Source organism: Pinus tabuliformis, chromosome 9 (genome assembly GCF_031772625.1).
Source record: "Pinus tabuliformis cultivar Carrire ecotype Pingquan chromosome 9, CPIR1, whole genome shotgun sequence".
Classification (NCBI taxonomy): Eukaryota; Viridiplantae; Streptophyta; class Pinopsida; order Pinales; family Pinaceae; genus Pinus; species Pinus tabuliformis.
In genome coordinates this window covers 766,460,368-766,486,423 of record NC_142307.1, presented here as the reverse complement: position 1 = coordinate 766,486,423, position 26,056 = coordinate 766,460,368, and the positions used below count along the sequence as shown (strand labels likewise).

Sequence of the window (26,056 nt, the reverse complement as noted above, 5' to 3'; positions counted from 1 at the left end):
TGGTGACAGTGATGTAGTATATAGAGAGAAGATTAGGTCTTGTGCCTAAACATGAAGAACTTCTCCAAACTTGGCATTGTCAATAATGACATCACCACATCTTGAGACCAATAAGGATGAGAATGTTGAAAATTGTAACTAGGTTTGGTCTTCAGAATGACCTAATTGCAATCATGACATTGTATATTCTTTATAAAGAAAGAAAAAGAAAGAGAACAAAATTATATTTTATTTTGGAGTATGGGTTTCATACTCAAGTTCGAGTCAAAAGCATGTTCTCCATGCTTTTAGGTTTTTTAGGTCTTTCTAGGATAAAGAATAATATTGGTCATGTGACATAGTCCCATTTGGACAAATTATAATAAAGAAAGATATTTATTTTATCAATAAAAATCCATTTCAAATCCCGAGACAAAGTCGGCCCAAGAGCAGATCAAGTCGGCCTAAAGCAAGGTGATTCGACCCTCAAGAGAGGTTATATATAGGAGGAATTTAAATCACTTGGAGCACATCATCTCAAGTTCGATCTGCAATAGCGAAGAACAGAAAGAGTAGTTGGGAGGACAAAGAAGAGGAGTAGAAGTTGAAATCTTTGGAAGTTTATCTTTTCTTGTTCACACATGTGAAGCTGCTAGGGTTTGTGAAGCAGTGAAGTTGCAGGATGCCGAAATTGCAAGGCCGAAATTTTGTGAAGCAGATGAGGGGCCGAAGTTGCAGTATCGATGTTCTAGAAGCTGCCTTGAAGGAGAACTTGTTGGGGGTTGACTTGGGGCTTGGTGGGTTTGTTGGCTTTGGTCTTTGGGTCTTGGAAGTCCCTTTGTAAGAAGATTCTATCATAAGAGAAGCATTTATTTATGGGTTTTCCCCTTGGAGGGGTTTTGCCCTGCCTTGGAGCCTATATCCTGTGCACTTTGTCTCTTTTGATCTTCATTGTTTTTGGTAATTGCTTGATGAACAGAACTAAAGAAGTAATAAAAGGCCAACTAACATCACAAGTAATTATCAAGATAAGGAAAATAATTTATAATCTACAAGTCTCCAGATTTTCCAACATGGTATCAAAGCTAAGGTTCAAGAAGGAGACTAAAGATCGCATTCCAGTTGGAACTATGACAAGGGTTATGAAGAAGGGTTTCAAGTTTCTTGAGGATCTTGCTTCATCCATCAAGGATTACATATTAAAGATCATCTCCAAACTAGCAAAGAGAGTAATAGAAGGAAATTTGTTCTCCGCTTTATCTAGCACTTTCAAGGACGAGAATGTATGGGTTATTGACAATGGTGCATCCAGATATATGACAGGAGAATTCATTCAACTTCAGACATTGTCAAAACTCCTCTCACTCAATCAAACTTGGAGACATTCACCTCAACAAAATTTTCTATGTTCCAGGTTTGAAGAAAATTCATTCAACTTCAGACATTGTCAAAACTCCTCTCACTCAATCGAACTTGGAGACATTCACCTCGACAATATTTTATATGTTACAGGTTTGAAGAAAAGCTTACTTTCTATTTTTTCTCTAGAGGATAAGGGTGATAGAGTTGCCTTTGTTGATGGCAAGGTTTTGGTTTGGGGTAAGGACTCTAGTATTGATGATGCTAGGGTGATTGGGATCCGTGAGAAAACATTATGTAGACTTTTTACACCTCTATCTCACTCCCTAGTCCACTTGGATGTGAGTCCTTCCGAACTATGGCATAGAAGGTATGGACACCTTCATTATAAGATTTTTCCATCTCTAAGTCAAATGGTCAATGGCATCCCCGAGTTTATTGAGTCAATATAATCCTTGTCATATGTATAAGACCCTTATGGGCACATTGTATCAAGAAAGAAACATTAATTTTGATTTTGAAGTGTCATTTATGGACTACCAACACCAAGTCATCCCTGCTAGTGAAGTCAGCCCCAGAGAAGCCCATTCAAACCCTCAAGATGACTATATATTAGAGAAGAATTCGACCTATTGTGGCATCAATAAATCAAGTTCGATCTACACTCCAAATAGAAGAGAACCAAGAGCGAAAATAAGGAGAAAGAAAGAAGAAACCCTAATTCTGACCTAGTCAATCTCACACATGCAAAAATCTTGGGATCTGTACAAATTGCAAGGATGAAAAATTGTAGGTCAAATTGCAGACCTGAAGCAGGAAGCTGAAATCTTTGTCAAGTTGCAGAAAGACTCTTTGACTCCTGTTGACTTTAATTCTTTAAAGGAAGGCGTTGACTCATCAAAAGGGAAGACTTTGACTCTTTCAAGGAAGACTCTTTGACTCTTGAAGGAAACATCTTTGAAGGAAGACCTTGACTCTATAGAGAAGAAGATTCTAACTCCTTGAAGAAAGATATTTGAATCCTTTGAAGGAAGACATTTTGGAGGGTTGACTTAGTGTGGTGGAAGCCCTGGTCAAGTACTGGTTGTCTCATTTTGATTTGGTTCTATAATAGAAGAAGAGTTTGATTGGGTTTTCCCTTAGAAGAGGGGTTTTGCCTTGGTTGAGCGCCTACATACAGTGTTTTATTGTTCTTGTCATCTTTATGTTCTTTTGATTTGATAATTGCTGATAAAGAGAAGATAAAAGAAGATAATAATATAAAATTGTCACGAACTATTATCAAAGTAAGAAAATATTTTTTTCTGCCTTTTGATTTTCAATAAACCCAAGAGCATGCAGAATCGAAGTCCTCACAGAATTCTCAACAACATGACTACGGAAGAAGCATTTACAAGAAAGGAGCCAAGTGTGGATCATCTTCGAATATTTGGGTGTCCTGTGTATATTCATATACCCAAGGACAAGAGAAAGAAGTTAGATCCTACCAGTCTAAGGGCATCTTTGTTGGGTATAGTGCTTCATAAAAGGTGTATAGAATCTATATTAAGGAGGATCGTCGAATTGAAGTGAGCAGGGATGTCATCGTTGATGAAAGTATAGCTTACAAGAAATCAAAGGATGTTTCGATTGACTCTGATGAAGAGAAAATACCTGTCTTTGAGGATATCTCAAGGGACAATAATGGTCAAGATCAGATATCTACTCAAGAAGATGTTGAAGGTCCTAGTGAGCCTATACAACAAACGAGTGTTCCAGAAAATCGAAAGAGCTTGGTTGATAACTACTCTACAAAAAGCAGAAGACCATACAGCATCTGGGATCTTCAGGGAAAGTAAAAGATTCAAGAGGTATTTTGGGTATGCTGCATATATGACAAAGCTTATTGAAGCATAACCTTCCTCCTATGAAGATGCAGCTAAACATCAAGAGTGGAGGAATGTTATGCAGGAAGAATACCAGTCCATAATGAAGAATGATGTCTGGGAGATTGTCCCTAGGCCAAGTGACAAATCTAAAGTCACTTCAAAATGGATCTACAAGATAAAGCATGCTACAAATGGGAGCATTGATAAATACAAAGTGAGGTTTGTAGCAAGAGGCTTCTCACAGAAAGAAGGAATTGATTACAAGGAAACCTTTGCTCCCACAGCTAGATATACAACAATAAGATCGCTTGTTTCATTGGCTACTACTATGGGATGGAACATCCATCAAATGGATGTCAAGACAGCTTTCCTGAATGGGACCATTAATGAGGAGGTTTACATTGAGCAACCTCAAGGATTTGAAATAAATCAGAGGGAGACTCATGTCTGCAAGTGGAAGCAAGCTCTATATGGCTTAAAGAAAGCACCCAGAGCTTGGTATGCAAGAATGGATGCATACCTTTTATGAATTGGTTTTACCAAGAGCACTATAGATCCTAACCTGTATCACAAGGTGGTCCAGGGTGAACTAGTTATCATACCTTGTATGTGGATGATCTACTCATCACAGGTGTAGAGCATCGGATTCAGGAATGCAAGAAACAGTTAGTAGCCAAGTTCGATATGAAGGATCTTGGTATTATGCATTATTATTTGGGACTAGAAGTATGGCAGAAGCCAATTGAGATATATCTTGGTCAAGGTAAATATGTGATCAAGATACTTCAGAAGTTTGGCATGATGGATAGCAAGCCTATGATGATTCCTATGATTACCAATTTAAAGAAGTTGAGGAGTTCAGAGCCTAGCCAAGTGAATTCTACTTGCTACAGGCAGTTGGTTGGATCCTTGATGTATCTAATAAATACAAGACGAGACATTTGTTTTGTAGTGAAGATCCTCAATAATTTCAGGTGGAGCCAAAACATGATCATTGGATTGTAGCCAAGCATAGCGTAAGATATTTGGGTGGAACCATACATCATTGCCTCCTGTTAGAAAATCAAAAAGGCAAAAAGATTTTCTTATATAGATAATTACTTGTGATTATTTTATCTTTATGTTCTTCTTTATCTTTTAGTTCATTAAGCAATTACCAAAACAATAACACAAGGACAACAGATGTAGGCGAACAGCCAGGCAAAACCCCCTATCTAGGGGAAAACCCAGTCAACAATTCTTCCTTCAATAGTTTCTCGAGATAATCCAAGACTCTAGACCCATACAGAGATTCCCTCAACAACACGTCAGCCCTCAATCCTTCTTGCAAATGACAACCCTTCACAAGCAACTTCGACCTAGCAGCATCAGCAACAACTTCGACCCAGCAGCAGCTTCGACCAAACTTGGAGAACTTCGATCTCCCTTGATACACCTCAGAATGGAGTGAGACTCGTCCCAAAATTTCAAATTTGAGCCCTTCTATCTTCCTCTACAAACTCACACTTCTTTCCAGCTTCTTTTCCAATCCTTAAACAATTTCGAACTTTTCCAGCTTCCAGCTTCAAGGATCGAACTATGAGAGATGCTCCAAATGAATTCGAACTCCTTGTATTTATAGCCCTTCTGTGAGGTCAAATTACTTGTCTTGAGGCTGACTTGATCTTCTTGAGGTCGACTTGGTGTGGAGGAGAATAAATTCATTTTTGACTCAAAAATAATTCCTTTTACATGAAACGAAAGCCCAAGAAGGGTCTCTCTAAATGTACAATGACTCTAATGACTCAGAATAAATCCTAGAAGTCCTCAATGGGGACTTTGACCTAAACCATGATGACCCAAGCATGAAACCCATGCTTTAATAAGTCATAATAACAATAATAATAATATTTTCTTCATTCTTTTGATAAGTACATCTCAAATACATTAATGAAGACTGAACCTAGCTACAAATTTCAACACTCCCTCTTAACTAGGGAGGTATTCATCAGTACAAGTACAACAAAGATCTCAAAACACATGAACCATCAAGAATTTCAGGCACCGCAATGCCATGGACTAGATCCCTGACCAGGGCAATCTATCCAAGTGGGACTAAGATGGACTAAAGCTTTCAGCGTTTCTAGGGACCATCAGGCTTACTTATTAACCATCAACCTAGGGATCTAGGTATGTACCCGAGGTCAAATCTCCGTGACCAATGCCACCCTCCCTACTTTGGGAACTAGACATCAACACAAAGTGTCGGACAGATGTCCTCCCAAGCAATGTCTCGCACACAAAGCCTCCACTTCTCAATTATTCTAATCAAAAACAAGTATTCCCTGATCAAACAGATTGGCAACAAATCTTTCTAATCAAATTGATCGACAACACTTAAGCATGCCATCAAACTTCCGAGAGATTTACCTGTACAAACACAAACCCCAATCAGTGACAAACTTTCAAATGTACATAAATACAAACCTTTGAGGTCTTCCAAATAACTTGATGTTGCTTCTCAACTTTTCATAGTAGGACTTAGAGCTTTTCCAATGAATCTTTGACAAAAGATTCCTCAACCATGCCGCTTCCTTTCCTACTTCTCATGCAGCAACATATTTCACAAATCGATTAGGTTTTTCTTATCTCAACAGTCCTTCAAAATATATTTTCCAATTTTCTTCTCTCACTCATGACCTTCACTAAAACTTACAGTTGTTAGTCCTGGTCACATGAAGTAGAGAGCCATATTTGTCACTCCCTTTTAATTAGAGAGGATCTAATCATTCTTGTATAAGGAGTATTCTCAACCATCCTCTTATCCTAGGGAGTTTCCTTTCATCTGTGCTCCTTCTCAATCTAAGGAGATTTCTTTCATTCAAGCTCCCTCTTAACCTACAGAGATTTCATCCAGGCTCCCTCTTAACTTAGGGAGTTCTACTTCTTCTTTATGACATTGGAGAATCTTTCGTGGCTTCCATCCATCTCATCAGAGTTATCATTGCCATCATCATTCACATCATGCTTATCACATCAAATTTACTTTACAAACATCTTCACCATCTTGAAGATTGTGTACCTGCACAACTTAGAGAACCATTTTTGTCACTCCCTCTTAGTTAGAGGGGATCTAATCATTCCTGTATAAGGAGTATTCTCAACCATCCTCTTATCCTAGGGAGATTCCTTTCATTTGTGCTCCTTCTCAATCTAAGGATATTTCTTTCATTCAAGCTCCCTCTTAACCTACAGAGATTTCATCCAGGCTCCCTCTTAACTTAGGGAGTTCTACTTCTTCTTTATGACATTGGAGAATCTTTCGTGGCTTCCATCCATCTCATCAGAGTTATCATTACCATCATTATTCACATCACGCTTATCACATCAACTTTAATTTACGAACATCTTCATCATCTTGAAGATTGTGTACTTGCACAACTTAGATAGCAAGTACAACCAAATCTATAGAAGCATGAAGTTAGCCATATCAGAATTACGGAAGCATTTCAACTTTATATATATTAGATAACCAAACTTAATTACAAACAAGAGCTACATACTCTTCAACATCTTGCTAGGGACTTTGTCATAAACCCTAGACTACTTCATCAAGGCTAATTTCATAACAACTTTCCTTGCATCTAGGGTTTTAATGTTTCTTCCAAAGGTATGACATACCCTACTACAACATATAGCAAACCCTTGAAACAATTCAAACAAATATAGATCTACAATTATCTAACAACTTTCAGAATTCATATGTTACTAGGGTTTCATACAAACCCTAGATTTCATACATGAGATTTGAAAATCAAAACCAATCACAACTCAATCAATAACATGACTAGCTTCCACTAAGGATTGTTGCAAACCCTAGATTTTCTCAATCAAACATCTCATTCAAATTATCATATTGTCATCATACATCAGAGATTTTCACTTCTACTAAGGCTTAACTCCAAAACCTTAGAATTCACAAATACCATCATCCTAGAGAAACAAACTTCGACTAGGGCTTAGTTCCAAACCCTAGGACTCATGACCATCAACAATTAGGTCAACTCACATATCTAGGATTCCATCATCATGCACAAGCATACAACATGTGTTAGTCAAACCCAACTACAAATATCAATAAGAATTAGAAATATAACATACTTGATCATATTAGGGTTTGATCGGACAAACACATGCATCCTAAGGAAATAATTTCTAAGACTTTATAAGTGTCTTGCTTATACATTCTACCAACCCTAATGATTTAGGGTTTGAACACAAAATATAGCAAACCCTAATTTATCAATACTTCAAAGGTTCAATATTTCAATCATTACCATTCAACCCTAACAAGTTAGGGTTTCCATAACCGTACCATAATCTCAAACAAGATATCATCCAGGCATCAGTCAGTTACTTTAGACTTCATCAAAACATCAGACATTTTCTTTCAACAATAACCCTAAGCAGATTAGGGTTTCACACATAATCATCGACACACCCTTAGGTTAGGGTTTTTCACAATGAACCTTTCTAGGGTTCCACAAGAGCAATCAGAGATATAAGGAGGGTAGATTTATCTAATGATGAATTACCCAATCAAGAATATTTTAAGATTCAAGAGAACCAGATAAAAAGATGTAAGTAATAGTTTATCACAAATGAATATGGAGAGAGCAAGAAATTGTAATTCACAACATACCTCTTGTTCCTTACAAAACCTTGTAATTTCAATGCTTTGTTTTTGTGAGGCCTTCTTCCTTGGGTCTTCAAAAAGTTTTCCTAAACAAAGAAAATAAGAGGAGAAAAGTGATTAGTATTCTATGCAAACAAAACCAGATAAGTAAGGAAAACTAAAAATGAAAATGGTAATAGGATACTTATCTTTGGAGGTTGATGAGGGCTCCCTCCAAGCTTGAGGGATACCTATAACCTTAAGAACAAATAAAAAATACTTTTCCAAAAATATGTTAAACCTAAAAACTAGAAATCAAAGTAAAATAACAAAAGCTTAGATCAAAGGACTTTAGTAGTGTAAGTCCCTTAAATCCAATTCTTCGGGCTTAGTCTTCTTTGGAGATCCTTCTTCAGCTACATTGGCTTGATCCCTGCTTCTCTTCTTGTTCTTCGGATTGTCGGGGCAGTCACTTTTATAGTGACCCATCTTGTGACAATGGTAGCACTCTATCTTGGACACGTCAACCTTCTTTCTTGGTCCTCTTGACTTCTTGGAATGTCCTTTCTTGTGAGAGGTGGAGTAAGAATTTGACACAATTCCTTCTCCATTGTTGGATGCTAATGAAATCCTCATTTCTTCTTGGGTGCGGGCATTCCACAGTTGTTCAAAGGTGGGTTCTTCTTTCCAACTATGGAGACCTGAAGCAAAAGAGCTCCAAGTAGGTGGTAGTCCCAACAATGTAGTGATTACTAGCTCCTTTTCTAGCACTATTTCATCTATGGCTTGAAGTTCATCTCTAATCCTTGATATCCTTACAAAGAAGGAAGCCACAGTATCATCCTTAGTCACCTTTGCAGTCCTCAACTCATTCTTCAAGCTTGCTACTTGACCTATGTTCTAGATAGTGAATAATTTTGTCAATGCTTCATAAATCTCTTGAGCATGGTATATGTTGAAAATGTATGGGACAAGATTGTTCTTAATGCTTTCTACCATCAGAGTCATAGCCAATATTTCCAATTCCCTATACTTCACCTTGTCTGCATCACTGGATTCGCCGGTAGGTTTCTTCACCTTCCCTCTGACCGCATCCAAGACTTTGTTCTTTTGAAGAATGACGTCAATCCTCTTCTTCCAAGATTTGTAGTTTGATGCTCCTTCGAACTTGTTCTCACTTTTTAATGTGTTAGACATTGTCCCTGAAGATAGTGAGCTTCTTCTCTTATAAGAGCTCCTTATATCAACCCTAGATCAATCATTCTGATCCTTCTAGTAGACACTTATAAGAGCTCCTTATATCAACCCTAGATCAATCATTTCGATCCTTCTAGTAGACACTTAAGATTGCCTTTTTCTTTCTTCACCAAAGCTCTGAAACCATGTTAGAAAATCAGAAAGGCAAAAAGATTTTCTTATATATATAATTACTTGTGATTCTTTTATCTTTATGTTCTTCTTTATCTTTTAGTTCATCAAGCAATTACCAAAACAATAACACAAGGACAACAAATGTAGGTGGACAGCCAGGGAAAAACCCCTATCTAGGGGAAAACCCAGTCAACAATTCTTCCTTCAATAGTTTCTTGAGATAATCCAAGACTCTAGACCCAAATAGAGATTCCCTCCACACCAAGTCAGCCCTCAATCCTTCTTGCAAATGACAACCCTTCACAAGCAACTTCAACCTGGCAGCATCAGCAGCAGCTTCGACCCAGTAGCAGTAGTAGCAACAACTTTGACCAAACTTGGAGAACTTCGATCTCCCTTGATACACCTCGGAATGGAGTGAGACTTGTCCCAAAATTTTGGTTTTGAGCCCTTTTATCTTCCTCTACAAACTCGCACTTATTTCCAGCTTCTTTTCTAGCCCTTAAACAATTTCGCACTTTTCCAGCTTCAAGGATCGAACTATGAGAGAGAATGAGAGATGCTCCAAATGAATTCGAACTCCTTGTATTTATAGCCCTTCTGTGAGGTCTAATTACTTGTCTTGAGGTCGACTTAGTGTGGATGAGAATAAATTCATTTTTGCCTCAAAAATTCTTTTTACATGAACGGAAAGCCCAAGAAGGGTCTCTCTAAATCTACAATAACTCTAATGACTCAAAATAAATCCTAGAAGTCCTCGATGGGGACTTTGACCTAAAACATGATGACCCAAGCATGAAACCCATGCTTTAATAAGTCGTAATAATAATAATAATAATATTTTCTTCATTCTTTTGATAAGTACATCTCAAATACATTAATGAAGATCGAACCTAGTTACAAATTTCAACACCTCTGGTATATTGGTAATGAAATCCAACTCATGGGATATACAAATTCAGATTGGGGTGGCAGTGCGACAAATGGAAGAAGCACAACATGTGGATGCTTCAGCCTAGGGTCTTCCATGGTCTCATGGATGAGCAAAAAGCATGACACAATTGCTTTGAGTAATTTTGAAGTTGAATATGTTGTTGCAAGCGAAGTCCATCGAGAAGCAGTTTGGCTCAGAGAGTTGTTATCAGACTTGTTTGAAGGATCGCTTAGCCCTACACGGATACATTGTGATAATGGAAGTTGCATAAGATTGGCGAACGTCCCGGCATTTGATTCTAGGACAATGCATATAAATAACAAGTACCACTACCTCAGGAGTCTGGTACGAGATGGGGTCGTGGAGCTGCACTATATACATATTGATGAATAGGTAGCAGATATTCTGACTAAAGCATTACCAAACAAGAAGATCGAGTATTTGAGAAACAAGCTTGGTTTGGTAGATATATCTTTCCTAATTGAGAGGGAGTGATATTGGATAGTTCGTCTTTATGGGTCAGGCACTAGGCTAGGACTAACAAGTGTTAGTCTTAGTGAAGGCCATAAAGAAAGAATGGAGTCTAAAGGATTGGATAAGCATCTAAGATTGGAACTTCTTATGGATTGGAGAATCCAGGAAAAGAAGTTATTGACTGATACTCTTTGAGGATGAGGTATGGCATCCAAGATAACAGTAGTCGAAGAGGACTGATGTTCTTTGAGGAGTCATGACTAGAAATCCAAGATAAGAATAGTCCTAAAAGGACATACCCGGTGAACATCCGGATGGGGTATGTGCCTTAAAGGTAGTGTGGCATCTCACGTAAAGCCTCCCAGCATAATGCTCTCGAATAAGGATGAACTTGTCTAGTTAAGGCCTTCAAGGACAGTGTTGGTTCTGATAAAGATGCTTGACAAAGATGCCTTATCAATCAGGCATTCTTATGAGAATGCGTCAAGATTGAGATTCCTTGTACCATGTCATGGGACTATGAACACCTCCCTAGTTAGGAGGGAATGTTGAAAATTGTAACTAGGTTCGGTCTTCATAATGACCTAATTGCAATCATGACATTCTATATTCTTTATAAAGAAAGAAAAAGAAATTATATTTTATTTTGGAGTATAGATTTCATACTCAAGTTTGAGTCAAAAGCATGTTCTTCATGCTTTTACGTTTTCCAAGTCTTTCAAGGTATTTATAAGATAAAGAATAATATTGGTCATGTGTCATAGTCCCATTTAGACTCATTGTAATAAAGAAAGATAACTATTTTATCAAGAAAAAGCCATTTCGGATCCCAAGACCAAGTTAGCCGAAGAGCAGATCAAGTCAACCTAAAGGAGAGTAATTCGACACTCAAGAGAGGCTATATAAAGGAGGAATTCGACTCGCTTGGAGCGCATCACCTCAAGTTCGATCTACAACAACGAAGAAGAGAAAGAGTAGCTGGGAGGACAAAGAATAGGAGCAAAAGTCGAAATCTTTGGAAGTCTATCTTTTCTTGTCCACACGTGTGAAGTTGCTAGGGTTTGTGAAGTTGTGAAGGTGCAAAAGGCCCAAATTTTGTAAAGTGATTACAAGGGCCTAAGTTGCAGTATCAAAGTTCTGGAAGATGCCTTGAAGGAGATCTTGCTAGGGACTGACATGGGGCTTGGAGAGTCTGTTGGCTTTGTTCTTTGGGTCTGGGAAGTCTCTTTGTAAGAAGATTCTATAAGAGAAGCATTTATTTCCGAGTTTTCCACTTGGATGGGTTTTGCCCTGCCTTGGAGCCTATATCCTGTGTACTTTGTCTCTTTGTGATCTTCATTGTTTTTGGTAATGGATTGATGAAGAAAACTAAATAAGTAATAAAACGCCAACTAACATCACAAGTAATTATCAACATAAGAAAAATAATTTATAATCTACAAGTCTCTAGATTTTCCAACAGAGTAACCAATAATAACTTGCTCTCCATTATGCTCCTATCAATAATTGGAGAGGAATTGTTGGTATTTCATCATATGCCTAGTGGCTTTAGAGTTGACAATCCATTGCTGTGTGAACCAAAGAACCATGGCCAAGTGTGCATTACGAGAATCCATTGTGCTCCATGACCTTTATCGATTAAGAGAATTTTTAAGGGGGCTCTCATAATGAGATATGTAGAAAATCCACGAAATTTTGATCTGCTAATATAAGCAATCTGAAATAAAATTTCTTCTCACATAAACAAAGAATTTCTCTACTAGATGCAGCGGAATAGGAACAGATATAAAAGCATAGTCACACAATTCAAAAACACAGAATTGTCTAGGAAACCCAACTAGGAAAACCCTCTGCTTGTTTGAGAATTTTATTGATAAAATACTGAGCAAATTGATCTCTTAGAAAATACAACTATTTCAATCTGAAAGACACACTTGTATTTCCTGCATGTTCTAAGCTTGAAACCCTTGCAAGACTATTGATCTTTGTTGCCCTCTATCAATATGTGCACAAGCTTCTCTTCCACACTCTTCCTCTCACAAGCTCCACGCACAAACTCGTGCTTCCTATTACTTGGTCTCACCAACTCATGCTCACCAAAACAATGATTGAACTTATGCTTTCATTCCTCCTTTTAAAGACAATTTGAATGGTTAAAATTAAGGAGTATTCTAATTAAGGAATGATTTTTGTGATTGACTGAGTTAGCATGAGTTAACTGCTCATGCAACTCTTCCTATTTCAAGCCAACCACTTGAAACTCAATCACTTGTGTTTTTCCTCAATCAACTCACGCTAAAAAATAAAGAACTTGACCTTCAATTTCAACGCATCAATTAACAGCATCCTAACTCGTCCTAAATTTTTAGGGACTAATTCCTAAATTATAGGAACTCATCCTAATTTATAGGAAATCTCCTAATTTTTAGGAACTCAAGTCATGAACAAGAAGGAACTCGTTCTGGCTCCTATGATTAAGGCACAAATCAAAGAACACTTTTCTCGCTAAAATTTTCAACACTCCCTCTTAGCGAGGAAGGTGTTCACGGAAGAACCTCGTCCACCTGGATCTGTCTTTAACTCTACCAAGTTCTCCGCTACTGCAGTTGCTCCCTCTAGACTAGAAGACTTCCTTGCTTTTTTTGGGGGGAACCTACTCTAAAGACTTGTTCTTTCCCACCATTTTAGTCATAAGTGCCATGTACCCTGTGTACCTGGGTGTTTGCTTCTTGATGTTGGGAGACTCAATTCTCTTCTGATCTCCCTTAACCAAATCCTCTACCCACTTGGCTCGAACTTTCCCTATACTAGAAGTCTCTGACTGAGTGGTTGCCTCCACTCGCTCTAGGCTATGCTCCTCATCATCCTGTTGGTCAGCCCAACTACCAACTAGCTTAGACTGAAACTGAGATACTGGTTGAGGCTCCATCCTAAGAGCTCTATCCTGCTCTCGCAACTTGTAGAAATTCTTCACCCTCACACCTATCTACTTCTTACATCCAAAAGCTAAGTGTTGGAGGTACGCCTTACCTCTGCTGAAGATGACACCATATCCCTTGTCCTCAAGGGTAGCTACCAAAACAAGATTTTGCCTCAATCCTAGAACATAGAGAACATTTCTGAGATGAAAAGGATTACCTGACTCCTTTTGAAAGATGACAATACCAAACTCCTCTAGTTGCATGTTAACCATCATCTCCTAGCTCAATCTGAAACTGCATGTCCTTCTCCTTTAGGTGGCTAAAACTCTTATTATTCCCGGTCATATGGAAGGAAGCCCCTGAATCAATGTACCATATACTGCTATCTGTTGAGCTTGCAATGCAAGCAATCAATGAGAAATCTTCCTCGAACTAGGCACAAAAGTCATCTACCTCCGTTGATGTAGCAGCATGATCCTTCCTGGCCCCCTTCTTCTTACCAGGACACTTAGAAGCATAGTGTCCAAACTCATGGAAATGAAAGCACTTGATCTTGCTTAGATCCTTCTTCTTGTCCTTCTAACTGGACTCACCTCTCCTTGGCCCTTCTTGCCCTTGGCCTTACTACTCTTGCCTGCCAGGGCACAGTTCTCCTCGGCCTTTGTCATAATTGATCTCCCTTCTATGGTTCTTCTTCGGATCTCTTCTTGTATGCAGATAATCCAAAACCTTTCTCAATTTGGGAAGTTCTCTCTACCAAAAATAACATCCAGGAACCCTTTCCACGACTTGTGAAATCCAAGTAAGGTAAAACTCACAAGATTGTGATCAGATACAACCATGCCCACCCCACTTAGTTCATCTCGTACCTGAGTGAACCGTGTCAAATACGAGACGATGGGCTCATCCTTGCTCATCTGGATACTCTTCAAATTCTCCTTAAGAGTAAGCTTCCTTCCTGGTATCACTGGTACTCTGATACAACTTCAAGATTGTATCATATGTCTCAAACGTTGTCTTCTTCTCATGGACATGAGGCATTATATGATCTTTGACCCCTTCTAGAATGATCCTCTTTGCCTTGATATCATTCTTATTATGTTGGATCAATTGTTGGGCATCTTGTGGTGGTAGGACAGCCTGCTTCACGAATTCCCCCACACCATTATCCTCCAACACTATCATAATCCTTCCTTTCCAGGCTATGAAGTTTGATGCTCCCCCTAAACAGTGATCTGCTTTGAACCCTTGGTAAACCATCATGCTTCCCTTTAGAGCTCTCTAAAAACCCTGCCCACTAACAATATTGTAGTCCTTCACAAGAACTGTACTTAGGGCCTCCAAAACTGCATCTCCTAGCAAGCCTGATAGTCCTTCACGATTCTACATTTAGGACTCCTTTTGATACCTGCTAGCAGCCCTCCTCACTCCTCTTAAGATGCCAAACACACACTATCCAACCTGAACAATATCCACTTAGCAAAACATCAACACGAAACACCACTCAAAATAGTAAAATACCTCTAGTAGTTTTGCTCCTTCTCGGCTTGTGCTTTCGTTCTGTGGTTCTCAGCCCTAGTTAGGGCTACCTGTAGCTACTGCTACAACCCTATTCTTGGCCCAAATTTACTCACAAACACTGCGGCTTCCTCTTCTAGGCAGGCTCCTTTACTCGCTGATCTTTCTACCCTCTTACAGCCACTTGTAATGTCTTTCCAACCCTCAAAATTGTCTCTACAGGACTCTGCCTAAATTAGGGCACACATAGAATAGATCAGGCCCGTTTACATGAGAAAACCAACCTCCAATTCGGCACAGAAATGCCCAGAACTTCTCCTTCTAGCCTCAGCCCTGCTCCTCTTCTTGAATCCACCCAAACAGTCACAAGAAACCAACCGAAACCAAGTCCCCTTCTCTTCTTCGTTGAGCTCCAAGAGTCTATGGCCTATTTCAGATGTCCCCTTGATGTGTTTTGCACTTTGGATGTGAGCTTCAATACCATCTAAAAAATCCACGAAATTATGATCTACTAATACGAGCAATCTGAAATAAAATTTCTTCTCACATAAACACAAAATTTCTCTACTAGATGCAGTATAATAGGAACAGAAATAAAAGCACAATCACACAATTCAAAAACACTGAATTGTCTAGAGAACCCAACTGGGAAAACCCTATACTTGTTTGAGAATTTTATTGATAGAATATTGAGCAATTGATCTCTTACAAAATACAATTGTTTCAATCTGAAAAACACACTCGTCTTTCATGCTTGTTCTAAGCTTGAAACCCTTGCAAGATTTGTTGATCTTTGCTTCCCTTTACTAATTTGTGCACAAACTTCTCTTGCACACTCTTCCTCTCACAAGCTCCACAGACAAACTCGTGCTTCTTATTGCTTGGTCTCACCAACTCATGCTCACCAAAACAATGATTAAACATGTGCCTTTGTTCCCCCTTTTAAAGGCAATTCGAATGGTTAAAATTAATGAGTTTTTAATCAATGAATGATTTTTGTGATTGATTGAGTTAGCATGAGTTAACTGCTTATGCAACTCGTCTTATTTCAAGTCAACCACTTGAAACTCAATCACTTGTGTTTTTCCACAATCAACTGACACTAGAAAATCAAGAACTTGACCTCCAATTTCAACACATCAATTAATTGCGTCCTCACTCGTCCTATTTTTTAGGTATTGATTCCTAAATTATAGGAAATCATCCTAGTTTATAGGGAATCGCCTATTTTTTAGGAACTCTAGTCATGCACAAGAAGGAACTCATTCTAGCTCCTATGGTTAAGGCACAAATCAAGGAACCCTTCTCTCGCTAATATTTTCAACAACATAGGCCTTGAACAAGATTTAGAGGAACCCTATAAGAGGCATTGTCCTTGAAAAAGAGGCAAGAAAAATAAAAAATACCAACATCTTCTAGACATCCACACCATATTTCCACTAAGACAAGGTTTGTTGGTCTTAAAAAAGTGAATATTTTCCAAAACAACAATATACTTTCGATCTGCCCAATATACTTTATTAAACATAGAGGAGGAATGTGCTAGGTATGGACTCTGGAGGATATAAACCCTAAAAGGGTTGAATATGGTGAAATATGTTCACAATAGCTCTAATACCCTCTAGTGTATAAATTTTATTTTTCTTAAACATAATTTAGTTATACTAGATTTAGCAACAACAACAATATATTATACCCATTTCAATAATAATAGTTGTCCCAACCTAGAACAAGTGAATAGATGCAACCAAGAGTGAAAGATCAACCCATAACAAAGAAAAACCATCCACAAGTAGAGTGAACTATTTAGGAGGGCTCATAGGCTTCTCAAAGAATGAATTTACTTGAATGAGATGATACAAATGAGATGGGTGTAGGGTTATTTATACACATCCTTAGGGGTGATGCACTAACCCCAACAGCTTGACAGGGCCAGCCTTAGCCAAAAATAGCCTAAAAATAAAATACGATCAATGGGTTAGTTGCCCATGTCTATGCTCAAAAAGGCCCAATCTAATAAGTCGACACATAGCCTCAAGTGAAGATTAACCACATAATCTCAACAATAACAGATCATCTTATATCAACTCCCATGTACTCCTACAGAGTTACATTATGGCATAGTAAAGGAACTTCAAAGACTTGAGACAAAATTGCTTGGCCCTTAGATCTACAACTATCTACTAGGCTCAATAGATTTGATTTTGACAAGGTTGACCTAAGCCAAAAATAGCCTAAATATACAATATAATTAATGGGTTTGTTACCCGTGTGTAAGCTCAAAAAGGCCCAAACAAAGAAGTTGGCACATAACCTCGACTAAGATTAACCACATAATCTCAACAATAATACCACATTGATGTCACCTTATCTTGATATCAATTAACAAGTAGTGTGCATTATAACATAACGGAGGAACTTAAAAGCCTTGAGATAAAATTTGCTTGACCATTGGATCTAGAACTATCTACTAGGCTCAAGAGATTCAATTCCAACACCAAATATAGATTATAGCTCTACATTTATTTAGATCTAACGTATCATTTGCAAAGATGAATGGTGGAGCAAGTCAATGTAGGAGGGGAACGTAAGGAAACAACATCTTGAACTACACCAAATATAGATTATAGCTCTACATTTATTTAGATCTAACGTATCATTTGCAAAGATGAATGGTGGAGCAAGTCAATGTAGGAGGGGAACGTAAGGAAACAACATCTTGAACTAAATTGGAATAGGAACAATAAGAGAGATGCTAGATTAAAACCTCATCCTTACATCCCACAATAAATAATCTTCATGGACTCTTAAACAAGCTTGGAGTTCAATAAATAATGTGCATTGGGATTTTATTGGGAACAATATAAAATGAGGAAACATCTATTGAAAATGGTAGTAAAGGAAGGTCTTCTCTGGCTCGTGCCTAACCAAAACGACCGTGTTTGTCCTCCCTTTGACCATGGATGAGTTCATGGATTTGGAGAGTTCACGTGTAGAGTTGGAGAACCAATTATTAGAATCCTTCCTTCAGTTTGACTACAAATCGATTGGCAGTTATAAATTTAGATAAAACGAAATTGGGAGCTTCAAACTTGATTGAAGCAAGGACAAGTTTAACTAGTAGTTTGACTTACTTAACAAGTCAATCTCAACTCGTATTCTAAATTTGTACCTACCAAATTTAGCATGGATTGAGCCTATAAAGGAAGGACGAAGGCATAGATTTATTCATTCTTGTATGCATGAGTTTGTGTGTGAAAGCGTACTTTGGAGGAGCCAATACGCTGTGATAGAGAGACTTCTTGCTGCCGATTTGCACTAGGATTTAGGAGGTTTTTCCTAAATAATAAGGGCCAAGACTGCGCTAGGAAATGGGAGGAACCAGCGCAAGAGAATTGGGCCAGGCAAGCTGCAAGCAAGTAGGAGCAAAGGTCAAGGTTTTGCAAGGTGTTTCTAGCTAGTTTAGTAGTGAAAACGAGTGAGTTTCCAAGTGAAACAGATTGCCTTGTAAGAGATCAAATTTCTCTATCAATAAATTCTACAGCAAAGAAGTGGGTTTTCCCAATTGGGTTTCCCAAGAAAAATTTTGTGTCTTTTGTGTGACTGTGTTCTTTGCCTTTGCATTTTATTCTGCTGCTTAAAATTTTGCGCCTTGGTGGAGAGAAATTAGTTTCAGATTGTTCATCATAGCAGTTGCAAAATTTTCATGGAAATTCAACATGATACCAGAGCAAAGATCAGCATAAAGACCAGCACTAAGTTGACCAATGAGGCAATTAATCAGGAAGGACAGCACTAGAGTTTGAAGAGCAAAACAGAGCAGTTCCTAGGATAAGCAATATGGCTTTTCTAGGACAAAGGTCAAATCACGGTTTAGAGGAAGCCTCGAATTTCTGTGCATGGAAGGAGCAAATCACAATAATGTTGGAAGATAATGGGGTGGGAGAGTTTATCAAGAATCAAATAGTTCCACCTCAAGATCCCCAATAGTTCGCCCAGCATACTAAGAATGACACCAAGGCAAAGAAGATCATTCTAGAGGGGGTCAAAGACCATATTATTCCTCATCTCCACGAGAAGAAGACAACCTATGAGATGTTTCAAGCCATCTTACAACTGTATCAGGGTTCCAGTGATGCCAGGAAGCTTGCTCTCAAGGAGAAGATAAGAAGTATCTGGATGAGAAAAGATGAGCTCATTGCCACATATCTTTCAAAGTTCACTCATGTTCAAAATGAGCTAGGTGGTGTGGGAGAGGCAGTAGCAAAAAAAGACCTTGTGAGTCTTGCGCTTCTAGGACTCCATAAGTCTTGGTATGGCTTCTAGGATGCAGTGAGTGACAGAGAAAATTTTCCTAGTTGGGAAAGGTTATGGAGTGATTGTGTTCAAGAGGAAATCCGGAGAGAGACGAGAGATGGTAGATCAATGAAGACAGAGGACGAGGATAACTTTTCCCTGGTAGGCAAAGGTAGCAAATCCAAGGGAAAGAAGGGCCAATGAGACGCTCAATCTAGTCAAAAGGGCATGAAGAAGAAGAAGGATCTAAGCAAGATCAAGTGCTTCCATTGCCATGAGTTTGGGCACTATGCCACTAAGTGTCCTAATCGGAAGGAGTCCAATAAGGATCATGTAGCTACATCATCGGAGGTAGATTCGTTTTTTTGCCAAGTTCGAGAAATATTTCTCATTGTTAGCATGCATGGAAAGCTCAGCAAATAGCAGTGTATGGTATATTGATTTAGGACCATCCTTCCACATGACCGAGAACAAGAAGTATGTTAGCCCCCTGAAGGAGGAAATGCAGTTTTAGATCAAGCTAGGAGATGATGGCATGTATGCAGCTAGAGGAGTTGGTACTGTTAGTTTTCAAAGGGAATCAGGTAATCCTCTCCATCTCAAAGATGTCCTCTATGTTCCAAGACTAAAGCAAAATCTTGTTTTGGTAGCTACCCTTGAGGACAAGAGTTATGATGTCATCTTCAACAGAGCTAAGACCTACCTCCAGCACTTAGCTTTTGGATATAAGAAGCAAATAGGTGTAAGGAAGAAGAATTTGTACTTACTATAGGTTCAGACAGGTGCAACCTTAAGCAGCAAGGCAAGAAGCTCTCAAAGTAGAAAAGGGATGGTTAAGCGAGAGTAGGATAGAGCTCTCAAGATGGAGCCTCAGCCAATATCACAGTTTGAGTCTACGCTAGTTGGCAGTTGGGCCGACCAGCACGGTGATGAGGGGCATAGCTCAGGGCGAGTGGAGACAACCACTTGGTCAGTGACTCTTAGTATAAGGAGAGTTTGAGACAAGTGGGCAGAAAAGTTGCTTAATGAAGATCAGGAGATAGTTGGATCTTCCAATATCACCTTAAGCCAGAGGAAGCAGCGACAAAAGTACAAGGCACTTATGACTAAAGTGATAGACTTGCAAATCATGGTTGGAAAGAACAGGTCTTCAGATCAAATTCCATAGAAGAAAGCAGGGAAGTCTTCCAGTTCAGAGAGAGCAGCTGCAGCAGCAAAGAACATGGTAATGTTGAAGATAGATCCAGGTGGACGAGGTTCCTCCAGAAGCACCTTCCTCACTAAGAGGGAGTGTTGAAAATGGTAGCGAAGGAAGGTCCTCTCTAGCTCGTGCTTTAGCCAAAAAGACTGAGTTTGTCTTTCCTTTGACCATGGATGAGCTCATGGAGTTGGAGAATTCATGCATAGAGTTGGAGGACTAGTTATGAGGATCCTTCCTTCAGTTTGACTACAGATCAATTGGCAGTTACAAATTTAGATAAAACGAAATTGGGAGCTTCAGTCTTGATTGAAGCAAGGACAAGTTTAACTAGCAGTTCAACTTAGTTAACAAGTCAATCTCAACTTGTGTTCGAAATTTGTACCTACCAAATTTAGCATGGATCGAGCCTATAAAGGAAGGACAAAGACACAGATTTATTCATTCTTGTATACACGAGTTTGTGTGTGTGAAAGCCTTGCTGTGAGAACATACTTTGGAGGATCCAATATGCTGTGACAGAAATACTTCTTGCTGCCAGATTTGCGCTAGGATTTAGGAGGTTTTCCTAAATAATAGAGGCCAAGACTGTGCTAAGAAATAGGAGGAACCAGCGCAAGTGAATTAAGCCAGGCAAGCCACAAGCAAGTAGGAGCAGAGGTCAAGGTTGTTTCAGGGTGTTTCTAGCTAGTTTACCAGTGAAAACGAGTGAGTTTCCAAGCGAAACAGATTGACTTGTAAGAGATCAAATTGCTCTAACTCTATCAATAAATTCTACAGCAAAGAAGTGGGTCTTACCAGTCGGGTTTCCCAAGAAAATTTTTGTGTCTTTTGTGTGACTGTGTTCTTTATCTCTGTGTTTTATTCCGCTGCTTATCTATTGTTGAGAAATTCTGTGTCTTGGTGAAAAAAAAATAGTTTCAGATTGTTCATCATAGCAGTTGCAGAATTTTCGTGGAAATTAAACAACATCGAGCTGCTAAATATTTAAATAATCAAATTTACTTACTAAGAAATGCTATTGAAATTCCCTTGGTCATTCCTCATTCAATAAGATCTAAGTAATAACTATTGTCAAAAGTACATGAGTGGTTTCCTATATTTTTCCATACCTAAAATTTTATTGAAAGGTTTATCTGAAATTTTATTCTGATTTTACTGTGTTTCTCATACTTAATAACAGTGCTTCATTAACATCATTCAATATCCCAGTTGTTTCTAGTAAGGCAAAACTATGGACAACATTTCCTTCATTACAAAATTTGAGCAACAAACGACATAGAAGACTAACAAATAAATAAAGAAAAGTGTAAGCATTACCTGTGCACCTTCAACTCCCATTCGCTCAAATGCATAATCGAAAATCTATCAAAAACATAAAATAATTATCCATCTTGCCTTGATGTGCATCCAAAATAAATTATAACATCTAATGCAGCATGATATTTAAATTAAGAAGTTATAAGGATCTGCATCTTGTCAAGAATATCACAGAGTAAAAGGTAATTTTGTGTTAAGCCTCTTTTCTTTCTATATGAGTCGTTTACTAATTCTTTAGAAAACTACAAAAAGGCAATGATGAATGTGATGGAAAAATATACATACATCACCTCCAGAATACTTATAACAGGTGGTTATACAAAGAATAGATATCCAAAGATAACATTAGTCTAACAATAACAGGATAGAACAAGTATCTTTAGACACAACCAATGGGAAAGGGGGAACTCAACGCTTTAGCACTTATTTCCTTGGCTCCCTGGCTTTCATTTTTCACCTGAAGTAGTCATCAATGGCCATGGAAATAGATATATTCATTCCAATAAGCCACGCAGTGAATGAAAGACCATCAGAGGCCAAGGAATTAAGTACTTTCTTCCAAAGAGATGTGTGCCCTATTGGGGGTCAATACTATGGTGTGCTTGGCAAGGCAGATCTAAGTATACTTCGAAACAGGACTAGTACTTTGTTCCAAGCTTGGAAAGGTCACGTCTACAAGTTATCAACTACCTTATCTAAGCTAATTACTAAATTGGTTGGTTTATTATGGACTTATGACCGCTAATTACATCATCTCGAACGATCTTATTTAAGAAAGGCAGGGCATGTATCGTTTCCCTTTCCAAAAAGACTGTTTTGCAATTTGTTTCTTCTCATGACCTTTGGGTTCATAGTTGTGCCTATTCTAACTAGGTAGCAAGATACCCTTTTTATTCTCGTAGGCACTATGAATGGGCATTTATGCTATGTTTTTATGCTATCATATGTAGCAGACTTCGTTTCCCTTTCCAAAAAGACTGCTTTGCAATTTGTTTCTTCTCGTGGCCTTTGGGTTCATAGTTGTGCTATTCTAACTAGGTAGCAAGGTACCCTTTTTATTCTCGTAGCCACTATGAATGGGCATTTATGCTATGTGTTTATGCTATCATGTGTTAGATGGTGAGGTGCAAAGCCACTCATTCCATAGGGAGAGGTATTTCTTGATTTGATTGTCTATCTAAGGAGAGAAGATCCCTACAAATATCCAATCTCTCCATTTCAGATTTTGCTTTAACCAAAGCTATTGCATTGTCTACCTCAATGATGGCATTTCTAATCTCATCCATAATATCTTCTTATTTGTCTTAGTGGTGTATATTTCTTTGTTATGGATGGAGGGAAACCACTTCATTCCATCAAAGGAATCTCAAAGCAATAGTGCTTCTGTCATTGAATGATTGAATCAGTACAATATGATCTCTTGGCCCACTAAGTTGATCTCTCCCACTTGTTGCTTGGATAATGCTTCCTCCATTAGTGTGTTCATACTACAATAACTTCTTTAAATATATAGATATGCAACAATACTTCATTGAGGTTGGTGTGTATTTCATGATCACATATTACGTAACAAGGTTAACTTTAGAAAAGCTATGAGAGAAAACTGTGTTACATACCAGAAAAAATACACAATTAAAAGGTTTTCATAAATGACGGAAATTTTGAAATTTGAGAGTCGTGATCCCCTTCATAGTATAGCAACAACGCTGCCACACTTGGTGGCAAATATGGATCAAGAAATAAGATCAATCTAAATAAATAAAAAAGTGACCCTAAACCAAACTCGGACAGAAAAATGTAGAAAAACTAGACTTTCCTAACCAACAAAAGGCTTGAAATTCAAAATCATCAACCCAAATCAAGATGATTTCAATTCAGTTGTGACACATGAGTTGGGACACAAATTCAAAAAAAGATAAGGGTTAAGTGAAAGTGGAGAAGAGATTAAACATTTCTTCAATTCCAAATTTGTGGAAAAACTGAAAATGCAAACTTTAAAACACTTCAGAAATTTCACCTCATTGACATGAGGTTCTCAGATTTATGAACTTTCAGCCTTATGGTTAACTCTGAAATATAAATTACAGCAGCAATATACTTCACTTCAGCCCAACCAAATCGTGAGGCAAATTCAGGAAAATAGACACTGAAAATATGTAAACCAAGTAAAGCAAATTAACCAACTTACTTCACCATGCATCAACCAAGATTCACCATGAAAAACTTGAAGAGAGATCACTTCACCACAAAAATCCACCCTTGGCAAAGTCGCTCAACTAGGCCTCCATTGCGAACTAAAGAAAAGAGCTATTAATCAAGTAATAATTCAATGTGTGACCATGATCAAAGGAGAGAATCAACCTCTCTATTTAATCAAGGTGGAGTAGGTCAATTTCCCTCCAAAATTGGCTTTAAGAACCCCAACAACTAAGAAATCCATGATGCATGCTAATGAGGTCACAAGCTGACCTTAAAAATAGAAATATCAAACTAAAACATAAAAATATACCTCAACTCAGACATGTGAGCTAGAAATCCTCCAAAACATGACATCACTCTCCATAGAGCATCTCTCTCCTCAAAAAGGTGTAAAAGACACCCCTCAAAGGTGTACATCATCAACAAGTCATCTCTCATCATCAAGTGGGTACTCCATCATCGAGCAAACCCTCCTCGTCAAGGCATCATCATTAAGAGTGCCAGCACCATCACCCCAATCCATAAAGGACATTATAGGTCTAGCGATTACGTCAGCATCTACAAAGATGTACCAACCTTTATAAAGGGGTCCCAAATTCCCAATCCATCACCATCATCAAAACATCACATCAACAGGGCAATATCCATCAAGAGGGTACAATGCCAACCTGGGGGCATCCTACAGTGTTTGAGGCACATCCTCTCTCTAGGAAACGACCTTGCTCAGGTACATGGCATCCAAGGTGGTGCAGAAAGGAGGTTTACATAAATCCATGATCAATCATCCCAAGGTCCAACGCTCCTAAAAAAGTGGCCAATGACTTGGGTCCAAGTGCTCTGGTGGATCTCCAAGTGGGTTGGACATCCTCACTGAAGTGTTGGAGAGGCATGGTATGATCCCTTGACAAATGGTCATTTGTGCCTAGAGCAAGAACCTAACACAACTCATGAAATTAAGCAAGATCAACATCATTGATACCACAAACCATTAGAGTATTAGGGTGGACCATATTTAATGAAAATGGCATCAAAATACTTCACACAAACCTATCTTCAAACATCTTTCTAGCTTATGACTTGTTAACAAGTTACCTTGCTTAGGTATGGGAGAGACATCACAAGGCCCTCTTAGGTGCTTCCAACATCAAGGGAAGGAATAGTTCCTACACCGAACCATCAATCAGTAGGTGCAAGTGATAAATGACAATGATTTGGTGTTTACTTCACAGAAGATGCCATTGAGGTGTACTAGCTATGTAATTCCATTATCCTTGAGCCTTCTTTAATGATTTTTCTTTTTTCTTTCATAGCAATAACTTGGGTTACAAGCTTTACTTTATTTAGACTCCTTACAAGATGAAGTAATTCATTACCTATCAATGTTGGGACATTCAAAGTTCCTTTCATTTTGGATAAATCTTGATAAGCCAGGAACTAGGTGAGGGCTAATGAGGGGGCTACCGCTCAACCTAGGCATTTGTCTACGCACTTTCAATTGTCCCAACTAAACTTTTGCATTTTATCATTTGTGGTTCATGCTTTTTCTCTTTTTTTTGTTGCATCAACCTCTTAGGGCCAAGTTTCCAAACCCCTACTCAAGGGCAAGGAATGCAACGAACCAATAACAAGGACAGAAAGCAATCAACCCTAAGCGCATTGAATGAGGGAAAGGACAAAAGGTGTTAAGTATGAATTACCATGAAGACATAACAGTCATCAATGCCTCCTATTCGTGTCCCTCCTAGACAATGAAAGAAAATGCCTCAAGGAGGGTCACAAGGGTCACACTGGACTAGGGGCAAGTGATAACCACCAAGGTGAAGGGTACAAATGTACAGTGAAAAGCAGTCAATCATCCAATTTAACCTGTGAACCACACTAGAATGCCTTTGAACATTAAATGAAAGCACTTGAATACAAAATTGATGAGTGTGCCTCATATTTGATGACCCACCTTCATATAAT

At 38.4% G+C, this 26,056-nt stretch overlaps 1 protein-coding gene across 1 annotated transcript in view; it reads right to left on the bottom strand.

Moving 5' to 3' along the window:
* ARP5 (actin-related protein 5) overlaps window positions 1–26,056 on the bottom strand; it is a 142,270-nt gene that overhangs the window by 66,711 nt on the left and 49,503 nt on the right. Inside the window, exon 5 of the mRNA XM_089439536.1 lies at window positions 21,893–21,937. Within this exon, the coding sequence (XP_089295662.1) occupies window positions 21,893–21,937 (45 nt within the window). The remainder of the gene's footprint in view (window positions 1–21,892; window positions 21,938–26,056) is intronic.